This window comes from Homalodisca vitripennis, chromosome 4, assembly GCF_021130785.1.
Source record: "Homalodisca vitripennis isolate AUS2020 chromosome 4, UT_GWSS_2.1, whole genome shotgun sequence".
In the NCBI taxonomy this organism is placed as follows: Eukaryota; Metazoa; Arthropoda; class Insecta; order Hemiptera; family Cicadellidae; genus Homalodisca; species Homalodisca vitripennis.
The window spans coordinates 205,249,361-205,262,561 of NC_060210.1; the positions used below are offsets into that span (position 1 = coordinate 205,249,361).

The 13,201-nt window shown below is 36.5% G+C and overlaps 1 protein-coding gene across 1 annotated transcript in view; it reads right to left on the reverse strand.

Annotated features, from left to right (window-relative positions):
- The window catches only part of LOC124360938 (MATH and LRR domain-containing protein PFE0570w-like), a 132,648-nt gene that overhangs the window by 63,417 nt on the left and 56,030 nt on the right, over positions 1 to 13,201 (reverse strand). Inside the window, exon 13 of the mRNA XM_046814955.1 lies at positions 12,201 to 12,411. Coding sequence (XP_046670911.1) covers positions 12,201 to 12,411 — 211 coding nt within the window. The remainder of the gene's footprint in view (positions 1 to 12,200; positions 12,412 to 13,201) is intronic.

The following is a 13,201-nucleotide window of genomic DNA, read 5'->3' on the forward strand; positions in this document are numbered from 1 at the left end:
ACTTCATCAATTTTATGTAAGAGTCCCTGCACATTCTATTGTGCTAGACAGCTTTATACACACCTTCTATAGGATTTACACTATGGCTCATGTCTTGATGAGGAGTAATCAATATTTGAAGAGGAGTAATCAATATTTGTTTATCTTTGAACCTATTGTCAATCATGTTTTTTTAGTGGGCCAATTTCCAAGCTTAAATTTTCACTGTTTTTAGAATTTTTTTGAGAAAATATCCCCAAAGATGTGTTGTGTTCCACACTGGTTGCCAGGATTATTCCTTTTGAGGTAATTCTCATTGTTTCCAGGTTTCGTATCTCCATCAAAACGGGATACAAACGACGGGGATAAAAACGCTTTATTGCCAATTATATTGAGGTTATGTGCACATTTCAACTACCTGTGACAAAATTCTGCCTAGGCCCTACGTTTCACTGTTGGGAAATAGAACCTAGTATTTTGTTTGCTCTGTTGAGAGGACTGAAATGTAATTTTTCTCCTTTTCCTACGAGATATCACTTCACTAAGTTCATCCTCATAATTAAATTCAGAGGTTATATCAGAATGTTTTGATACCACAACACAAGGAACACAATCACTACTGCCACTGAAAGCTGCATTGGTATAGACCTGATACCATTGTACACGTTCTGTCAGATCTATGATTCTCAATACTTCATTCGTGTGACTATAATACCACAACATAAGAAACACAACCACTACTGCCACTGAGAGCTGCATCGGTATAGACCTGATACCGTTGTACACGTTCTGTCAGATCTATGATTCTCAATACTTCATTCGTGTGACTATAATACCACAACATAAGAAACACAACCACTACTGCCACTGAGAGCTGCATCGGTATAGACCTGATACCATTGTACACGTTCTGTCAGATCTATGATTCTCAATACTTCATTCGTGTGACTATAATACCACAACACAAGGAACACAATCATTACTGCCACTGAAAGCTGCATTGGTATAGACCTGATACCGTTGTACACGTTCTGTCAGATCTATGATTCTCAATACTTCATTCGTGTGACTATAATACCACAACACAAGGAACACAACCACTACTGCCACTGAGAGCTGCATCGGTATAGACCTGATACCATTGTACACGTTCTGTCAGATCTATGATTCTCAATACTTCATTCGTGTGACTATAATACCACAACATAAGAAACACAACCACTACTGCCACTGAGAGCTGCATCGGTATAGACCTGATACCGTTGTACACGTTCTGTCAGATCTATGATTCTCAATACTTCATTCGTGTGACTATAATACCACAACATAAGGAACACAACCACTACTGCCACTGAGAGCTGCATCGGTATAGACCTGATACCGTTGTACACGTTCTGTCAGATCTATGATTCTCAATACTTCATTCGTGTGACTATAATACCACAACATAAGAAACTCAACCACTACTGCCACCGAGAGCAGCATCGGTATAGACCTGATCCCGTTGTACACGTTCTGTCAGATCTATGATTCTCAATACTTCATTCGTGTGACTATAATACCACAACATAAGAAACTCAACCACTACTGCCACCGAGAGCAGCATCGGTATAGACCTGATACCGTTGTACACGTTCTGTCAGATCTATGATTCTCAATACTTCATTCGTGTGACCATAATACCACAACACAAGGAACACAACCACTACTGCCACTGAGAGCTGCATCAGTATAGACCTGATACCATTGTACACGTTCTGTCAGATCTATGATTCTCAATACTTCATTCGTGTGACTATAATACCACAACATAAGAAACACAATCACTACTGCCACCGAGAGCAGCATCGGTATAGACCTGATACCGTTGTACACGTTCTGTCAGATCTATGATTCTCAATACTTCATTCGTGTGACTATAATACCACAACATAAGAAACTCAACCACTACTGCCACCGAGAGCAGCATCGGTATAGACCTGATACCGTTGTACACGTTCTGTCAGATCTATGATTCTCAATACTTCATTCGTGTGACCATAATACCACAACATAAGAAACACAATCACTACTGCCACCGAGAGCAGCATCGGTATAGACCTGATACCGTTGTACACGTTCTGTCAGATCTATGATTCTCAATACTTCATTCGTGTGACTATAATACCACAACATAAGAAACACAATCACTACTGCCACCGAGAGCAGCATCGGTATAGACCTGATACCGTTGTACACGTTCTGTCAGATCTATGATTCTCAATACTTCATTCGTGTGACTATAATACCACAATATAAGAAACTCAACCACTACTGCCACCGAGAGCAGCATCGGTATAGACCTGATACCGTTGTACACGTTCTGTCAGATCTATGATTCTCAATACTTCATTCGTGTGACTATAATACCACAACATAAGAAACACAATCACTGCTGCCACCGAGAGCAGCATCGGTATAGACCTGATACCGTTGTACACGTTCTGTCAGATCTATGATTCTCAATACTTCATTCGTGTGACTATAATACCACAACATAAGAAAACTCAACCACTACTGCCACCGAGAGCTGCATCGGTATAGACCTGATCCCGTTGTACACGTTCTGTCAGATCTATGATTCTCAATACTTCATTCGTGTGACTATAATACCACAACATAAGAAACTCAACCACTACTGCCACCGAGAGCAGCATCGGTATAGACCTGATACCGTTGTACACGTTCTGTCAGATCTATGATTCTCAATACTTCATTCGTGGTGACCATAATACCACAACACAAGGAACACAATCACTACTGCCACTGAGAGCTGCATCAGTATAGACCTGATACCATTGTACACGTTCTGTCAGATCTATGATTCTCAATACTTCATTCGTGTGACTATAATACCACAACATAAGAAACACAATCACTACTGCCACCGAGAGCAGCATCGGTATAGACCTGATACCGTTGTACAACGTTCTGTCAGATCTATGATTCTCAATACTTCATTCGTGTGACTATAATACCACACAATATAAGAAACTCAACCACTACTGCCACCGAGAAGCAGCATCGTATAGACCTGATCCCGTTGTACACGTTCTGTCAGATCTATGATTCTCAATACTTCATTCGTGTGACTATAATACCACAACATAAGAAACTCAATCACTACTGCCACCGAGAGCAGCATCGGTATAGACCTGATACCGTTGTACACGTTCTGTCAGATCTATGATTCTCAATACTTCATTCGTGTGACTATAATACCACAACACAAGGAACACAACCACTACTGCCACGAGAGCTGCATCAGTATAGACCTGATACCGTGTACACGTTCTGTCAGATCTATGATTCTCAATACTTCATTCGTGTGACTATAATACCACAACATAAGAAACACAATCTCTACTGCCACCGAGAGCAGCATCGGTATAGACCTGATACCGTTGTACACGTTCTGTCAGATCTATGTATTCATTCGTGTGACCTATAATACCACAACATAAGAACTCAACCACTACTGCCGACGAGAGCAGCATCATTACCGTTGTGATTCTCAATACTTCATTCATTCGTGTGACCATAATACCACAACATAAGAAACACAATCACTACTGCCACCGGAGAGCAGCATCGGTATAGACCTGATACCGTTGTAACAACGTTCTGTCAGATCTATGATTCTCAATACTCATTCGTGTGACTACATAAGAAACACAATCACTACTGCCACCGAGACAGCATCGGTATAGACCTGATAACCGTTGTACACGTTCTGTCAGTGATTCTCAATACTTCATTCGTGTGACCATAATAAATAAGAAACACAATCACTACTGCCACCGAAGCAGCATCGTAATAACCTGATACCGTTGTACACAGATCTATGATTCTCAATACTTCATTCGTGTGACTACCACAACATAAGAAACCACAATCACTACTACTGCCACCGTTGTACACGTTCTGTCAGATCTATGATTCTCAATACTTCATCGTGTGGACTATAATACCACAACATAAGAAACACATCACTGCTGCCACCCGAGAGCAGCATCGGTATAGACCTGATACGTTGTACACGTTCTGTCAGATCTATGATTCTCAATACTTCATTCGTGTGACTATAATACCACAACATAAGAAACTCACCACTACTGCCACCGAGAGCTGCATCGGTATAGACCTTCATCAGATCTATGATTCTCAATACTTCATTCGTGTGACTATAATACCACAACATAAGAAACTCAACCACTAATGCCACCGAGAGCAGCATCATAGACCTGATACCGTTTGTACACGTTCTGTCAGATCTATGATTCTCAATACTTCATTCGTGTGACAGAACACAATCACTACTGCCACCGAGAGCAGCATCGTAGACCTGATAAGTTGTACACGGTCAGATCTATGATTACTTCATTTCGTGTGATACCACAACATGTACTGCCACCGAGAGCACCTGACTTCCGTTTGATAGCACGTTCTGTCAGATCTATGATTCTCAATACTTCATTCGTGTGACTATAATACCACAACATAAGAAACACAATCACTACTGCCACCGAGAGCAGCATCAGTATAGACCTGATACCGTTGTACATGTTCGTGTTTTTATTTAGGCTTAATTTATTTTGAACAATCAGTAATTTCTTTTAATGATTGCTACGTGATAGATAAGTAGAGCAAACAGTTTTTAATTTGCTTGGTGCAGAATATCTTATTGTAAAACAAAACACCGTGCAAGTAAGGTTACAGAATGTCTATAGTGTAACTTAATTTTTAGGTTGGTTACCTATAATTCCTCCAAAACCGTGGAAATAAAACTTTGTCATATGTATACATTTATTTTAAATAGTCCCTTTGTTTTTTGTAGTTGCATAGGTATGTATTCTTATTTTTTATTCGTTTTAAAACGAAATGATTATCTAAGATATTGTTAAAAATATTTTCTTTGGATTTTGTCTGGGTACTGATTTTGAAATATGTATATACAGGGTGTCCACAAAAGAGTGTCACAAACTTCTATGGGTTATAGTGCTTATCATTTCAAACAAAAAATTTCATATAAACATAGGTTGAGAAATGCCTCTTGTTTAGAGACTAGACTCCATTTTGTATTTTTATAAAAACAATTTTCTAAAACTAGTTTAGCTAAAGAAACTGAATTTGGCACATAGGTTTTAATAGATAAAAGAAAAATAAGATAAAATAATTAATTATTTTCCTCTTATCTATTAAAACCAATATGCCAAATTTGTTTTCTTTAGCTTAACTTGTTTTAGAAGTAATAATAATTTTATAAAATATACAAAATGGCAGCTAGCAGCGAGACGTTTATTGATCTATGTTAATATGACACTCTTGTTTAAAACGATAAATACTATTACCCACAGGAGATTTTGACACCCTTTGTTAATCACCAAAAATATATTATTTGAATATATTATAATATTACAACTTTCTCAAAAGTTACACCAACTGAGAAAATTAATGAAAATTTCTGTCTAATTCACCGTAAATAATCCACCATTTTAAACAGATAATTTGAAACTTTGTTAAAGAAAAATCTATAAAAAATAAATATAAAAATCTGTTCAAAATTATTAAATATTCTGTTTGGATTAAATAAAAGCTATGTTTTGAATGATGAAAATTATGTTGAAATTAAATAAAAATCCTATTATTTCTCAAATATTAAAAACTATTCTTCTTTTTTCTCTCTCAATGTTTTGGTAATTAAGTTTACTTGAAAATCGATTCAACATTGACAAATGTTCTTTTTTAAAGTTCAAAACTCATGCTAAATGTATCACAATTTAATAAAAAAAATTCTTAAATTAAAAATTATTGTACTAAATGGTATAAAACTCCCCAAAGTCGCAACAATTCCTAGCATTTAAAAACCTAGTGAAAGGAGACGAATTTAATAAGTTCAATGAATAGCTGAATTATGTTATACAACCATTCTACATTAAATTGAACAATGATAAAATTATCAAGATTTATCAAAGAAATTTAAAGAGATTATGTTTTTGATGTCGATTGGATTGCTATTAATTGGTAAAGGAATTTATGAAATTGGTATTTTTGTCCATGCGATACTGATAAAGAAACAGCAAAAATATTTAATTAAACAATACATTTTGATATTTACAAAGACATTCAAAGATTTGAAGGTTAACTGACTATATAAAGATTTTTACAAATCTGATGTTTCATATAATTTTATTCCACAAATTCAATCATAATACATTCTTTTTCTTTAATTGCAATTTTACCAGCAACAACTAAGAGCATGTTATCTCTTTTACTAATTTCTTTTTAGTCTTTTTATCGTTTAGGGCATTCAAAAATCAATTAGGCAAATGCATTTTAAGATCTTTTAATTCTGAATTAATTGTCATCCCAAATTTATCCTTTATTTTCTTCAAATTCAAAACCTTACACTTCTTGTTTTCTTCTAAACAAATTTTTAAAATTCTTGATTAACTTCTTGTATTCAAACTTGAACTCACCAACTCTGCCATGAGATCCATTTATATAGAACAAAATGTTCAGCAAGTGTTTATATTTCTAGAACTGAGATAAATAACTATTTAGTATATTGCGTTTATGATTATGAGGAACAAAGAATCCTAATCCAAAATGAAATGAATTTCTAACCGCTTCAAAATGTCTAAAATTTAAAGTTGATTCAAATCCATTTGAAGCTTGAGAAATAACATCACTTTTAGAATAAGAAATGGTTCCTTTAAATTTAATTGTACTTAATTGACCACAAGTTTTAATTTCTTCTATAAATTTATTGTGTTTTCTCACTTCAATTTTAGAGAATAAAAATTGTATGAAAAATCATTTGTTCAAAGTTATGATTGACCATCTTGCATTTTTAATGTTGATGAGCAAAGTTTATCTCCAAAATCCATATTAAACTCAGTTTTTTTTATTTGTGCCATTCAGATATTATTTACTACTTGCGCAAAATTTACTTAAATCTTTCCTCCCAATATCGCTCAAATACTTATGGTAACCCATCATCTATTTAGAAAAAAAATGGTTGACATTTCTTTAAGACAAATTTGTTAAAATTATTGCAAGTTATATAAAAAATAATCATATAAAGCCACTGAAAATTTAAAAACTGTTTAATAGAATTTATAAAACTGTTTTAAAGTTTTTATAAAAAACTAGAAAGGTTTTAATAAAGAATCAGAAGATGCCACGGACGCACCTAGACCAGCTCACGAACATTTAATAGTTAATAATAATACTTTAGATGTACAATGCTATTGATGACACCATTCAGTGTACAATGTTGTGCCAATGAATAAAGAAATTTTGATTTGATTTGATTTGATTTGACATTGCGAGCGAGTCTCCACACCTCAGAGACTATGGCCTTGAAACCTCTATGTGATTGTACTTCTTGAAAGCTGTATGTCAATGCTAAACAAAAAAGACTCAACTTAAAACAATAAAAAGATGTTTTTTTTTATTATTTTTGCTTTCTCTATAGTTAATCTTTGTAAAATCAAATAATAAATTAGCTCTCTTCAACTGTTGTATTTGTAACAACATATTAAAATTCCTAACCATCTGTAATATTTTGTGTCATTTATAATCTATTGTGTTTTATTTATTTATAATTTATCCACATTTTTGTTAATCCACATCACTTCCATTTAAAATTCAATAATTGAGATGAACAAGGATGTACTGTACATAGATTACAAAGAACAAGTCACACACATTTTTCAACATAGTCACCATTTAGATTGAAGTGTTTATTGTAAATAGGTAAAAGCTTTCTCAATAGATAATAAATAAAATTGTGCTGTCTGTGCACATAACCAAACAGTGACAGTGGCTTTGAAGTGTTTTTACCCCAGCCAATTTGACATTGACAAAGAAACCCTGTTTTGCCACTAGTGACTATCTGGTTAAGAAATTTGTCACCAGGGCTGCTCTCATTCTCGCTTTGAGTACACGAGTCAAGAGTTTGGGTATCCATCGGGCACAGAATTCACTGTATCAAAGATTCTTTGTCAGAATTTCATACACTCGAGTTCTAATGTCTATGATTTGTTTTTTTGAAAGATTTGAAATTGTTGGCTATAGTTTTCCTTGGCCTTGTGATCAATTTATTCATAAGGCCATTGGCAATCTCAGCCACTTCGGTTTTCGTTGTTAACATTAGTTTCTTCAGAAAACATCTGGGATAATTTTATAATAATCTGGCATCAATAATAACTGTAGTATAGCTCACAATGTCTACACATAGCTCCATACATAGGACATGATTCATGATTAATTTTCACTAGTAACACTTTTTTTGTTAAAAACATAAAGACAATTAGATCTGGCTACCCATTTGAACACTACTGTATAGCACTCAGAATAATGTATGATGTTCACTGTGACACTGCTACATGTGAACTTTATATAACTGTACAGCGCAACCCAGATCACATCTCTAACCCAACCAATTTGAACACTACTGTATAGCACTCAGAATAATGTATGATGTTCACTGTGACACTGCTACATGTGAACTTTATATAACTGTACAGCGCAACCCAGATCACATCTCTAACCCAACCAATTTGAACACTACTGTATAGCACTCAGAATAATGTATGATGTTCACTGTGACACTGCTACATGTGAACTTTACATAACTGTACAGCGCAACCCAGATCACATCTCTAACCCAACCCATTTGAACACTACTGTATAGCACTCAGAATAATGTATGATGTTCACTGTGACACTGCTACATGTGAACTTTACATAACTGTACAGCGCAACCCAGATCACATCTCTAACCCAACCCATTTGAACACTACTGTATAGCACTCAGAATAATGTATGATGTTCACTGTGACATGTGAACTTTACATAACTGTACAGCGCAACCCAGATCACATCTCTAACCCAACCCATTTGAACACTACTGTATAGCACTCAGAATAATGTATGATGTTCACTGTGACATGTGAACTTTACATAACTGTACAGCGCAACCCAGATCACATCTCTAACCCAACCCATTTGAACACTACTGTATAGCACCTCAGAATAATGTATGCTGTTCCCTGTGACATGTGAACTTTACATAACTGTACAGCGCAACCCAGATCACATCTCTAACCCAACCCATTTGAACACTACTGTATAGCACTCAGAATAATGTATGATGTTCACTGCTACATGTGAACTTTACATAACTGTACAGCGCAACCCAGATCACATCTCTAACCCAACCCATTTGAACACTACTGTATAGCACTCAGAATAATGTATGATGTTCACTGCTTACATGTGAACTTTACATAACTGTACAGCGCAACCCAGATCACATCTCTAACCCAACCCATTTGAACACTACTGTTATAGCACTCAGAATAATGTATGATGTTCACTGTGACATGTGAACTTTTACATAACTGTACACAGCGCAACCCAGATCACATCTCTAACCCAACCAATTTTGAACACTACTGTATAGCACTCAGAATAATGTATGATGTTCACTGCTACATGTGAATTTTACATAACTGTACAGCGCAACCCAGATCACATCTCTAACCCAATCCCATTTGAACACTACTGTATAGCACTCAGAATAATGTATGATGTTCACTGCTACATGTGAACTTTACATAACTGTACAGCGCAACCCAGATCACATCTCTAACCCAACCCATTTGAACACTACTGTATAGCACTCAGAATAATGTATGATGTTCACTGTGACATGTGAACTTTACATAACTGTACAGCGCGCAACCCAGATCACATCTCTAACCCAACCAATTTGAACACTACTGTATAGCACTCAGAATAATGTATGATGTTCACTGCTACATGTGAACTTTACATAACTGTACAGCGCAACCCAGATATCACATCTCTAACCCAACCCATTTGAACACTACTGTATAGCACTCAGAATAATGTATGATGTTCACTGCTACATGTGAACTTTACATAACTGTACAGCGCAACCCAGATCACATCTCTAACCCAACCCATTTGAACACTACTGTATAGCACTCAGAATAATGTATGATGTTCACTGCTACATGTGAACTTTACATAAACTGTACAGCGCAACCCAGATCACATCTCTAACCCAACCCATTTGAACACTACTGTATAGCACTCAGAAATAATGTATGATGTTCACTGCTACATGTGAACTTTACATAACTGTACAGCGCAACCCAGATCACATCTCTAACCCAACCCATTTGAACACTACTGTATAGCACTCAGAATAATGTATGATGTTCACTGTGACATGTGAACTTTACATAACTGTACAGCGCAAACCCAGATCACATCTCTAACCCAACCCATTTGAACACTACTGTATAGCACTCAGAATAATGTATGATGTTCACTGTGACATGTGAACTTTACATAACTGTACAGCGCAACCCCAGATCACATCTCTAACCCAACCCATTTGAACACTACTGTAAAGCACTCAGAATAATGTATGATGTTCACTGTGACATGTGAACTTTATATAACTGTACAGCGCAACCCAGATCACATCTCTAAACCCAACCAATTTGAACACTACTGTATAGCACTCAGAATAACGTATGATGTTCACTGTGACACTGCTACATGTGAACTTTATATAACTGTACAGCGCAACCCAGATCACATCTCTAACCCAACCAATTTGAACACTACTGTATAGCACTCAGAATAATGTATGATGTTCACTGCTACATGTGAACTTTACATAACTGTACAGCGCAACCCAGATCACATCTCTAACCCAACCCATTTGAACACTACTGTATAGCACTCAGAATAACGTATGATGTTCACTGTGACACTGCTACATGTGAACTTTACATAACTGTACAGCGCAACCCAGATCACATCTCTAACCCAACCCATTTGAACACTACTGTATAGCACTCAGAATAATGTATGATGTTCACTGTGACATGTGAACTTTACATAACTGTACAGCGCAACCCAGATCACATCTCAAACCCAACCAATTTGAACACTACTGTATAGCACTCAGAATAATGTATGATGTTCACTGTGACATGTGAACTTTACATAACTGTACAGCGCAACCCAGATCACATCTCTAACCCAACCAATTTGAACACTACTGTATAGCACTCAGAATAATGTATGATGTTCACTGCTACATGTGAACTTTACATAACTGTACAGCGCAACCCAGATCACATCTCTAACCCAACCCATTTGAACACTACTGTATAGCACTCAGAATAATGTATGATGTTCACTGCTACATGTGAACTTTACATAACTGTACAGCGCAACCCAGATCACATCTCTAACCCAACCCATTTGAACACTACTGTATAGCACTCAGAATAACGTATGATGTTCACTGTGACATGTGAACTTTACATAACTGTACAGCGCAACCCAGATCACATCTCTAACCCAACCCATTTGAACACTACTGTATAGCACTCAGAATAATGTATGATGTTCACTGTGACATGTGAACTTTACATAACTGTACAGCGCAACCCAGATCACATCTCTAACCCAACCCATTTGAACACTACTGTATAGCACTCAGAATAATGTATGATGTTCACTGTGACACTGCTACATGTGAACTTTACATAACTGTACAGCGCAACCCAGATCACATCTCTAACCCAACCCATTTGAACACTACTGTATAGCACTCAGAATAACGTATGATGTTCACTGTGACACTGCTACATGTGAACTTTATATAACTGTACAGCGCAACCCAGATCACATCTCTAACCCAACCCATTTGGTGATCACATGCCTTGGAAACTTACTTTTCAAATTATTCCTATAGAATGTGCTGTTCTATAGAAATCTGAAAATTATTTTGTGTACTGTACATTTATTTCAAATCTCTTTGTTTTGGATAATAATGAAACTTCAATAAAAAGATACTAGTCTTGTTGCTATGCGATGAGCTTCAAAATGGGAAATATCTGGTACAGACGGTTGCTCTTGGCTCATGGAGAATGGAGAGTTTTCACTTAGTTTATTGTTAAACAAAATTCGTCCTTGAGGTTTGAAAAATTAACCTAATATTATAAGGCCTACTGCTTACAGTTAAACAATTCAATAAGAAACAAAATGAGGAAGAAACAAAGTGTAATACAAGAAAGGTACATGGAAGAACAGATAGATCAATGTGTTGTGTGGAGTTCACCTACTTGGAGAGGCGAGGTAAGAGGGGGGTGCGGAGGAAAGGTGTGTCCTCGACGTTGGAGCAGAGTTTGCGTTTCAGAGCTGCAGGAGTCCAGGTCTCCCTGGTCTTGGAGAGGGCAGCCTGTACGAGCAGTGAGTCTGGGGCCTTGTAGAACGGCAGGCGTTGTGCAGACAGGTCCGTGTGGACCACCACAGAGAGAGGTGTAGGCCTCGTCACTACAGCAATGTAAAACATTTATATCAAACAAATGTGGAATTCATTTAAATGAAACAGGATTTTTAGTTTGTATAAAAACTATACTAAAAAATACTTTCAGGTAAAAATGTTACAAAAACTTACTTAACCCTTTTAGCCCCGGCGTCCGATATATCGGACAGAGGTGGTCTAGCTAAAATGCCCAACGTCCGATATGCCCAACGTCCGATATACCGGACGTCTCGAGAATTTAATGTAGCTGGCTAATAATATGTCCAAATGCCATCAGTTTCGGTATATTAGTCGGTGAAGAAACGGGCTACATGTAAAAACAATAAACCTTCCAATTGGCATCGTATTTCGTAGTCGTTGAGCGTAGTTTATTTGTCGATGTCAACTGTCAGACGACTTCAGTTGCATTGTTGTTGTATGCTGACTTATAACCTCAATTAGTTTGCGTGATTGAAAGCGATTGTTTTTCGTGTGATTTATTGTATTATTAGTAAAAAAACATGAGTAAACGTCGTAGAGAAAAGTTACCAGTGAGTGAAAACACTTTGATAAACACTATTATTGGTACTTTGGGATTATACCGACCACACCCAGACATGAATCGTTATTTGACATTTTGCTTCTACTGATTACTAGATTAGCGTAGAACAATATTTCTCAATATAAAGCAAGAATTGTCTTATCGCAAACCCCTCCCCATCCTCAGACAGAGGTCAAAGTCGAGCGGTCTAGTAGATAACGTGATTGCAGAGTCTCGCCGCCCGTTCAGCTGGTGCGTCGCTTTGTTATACTTCAGTG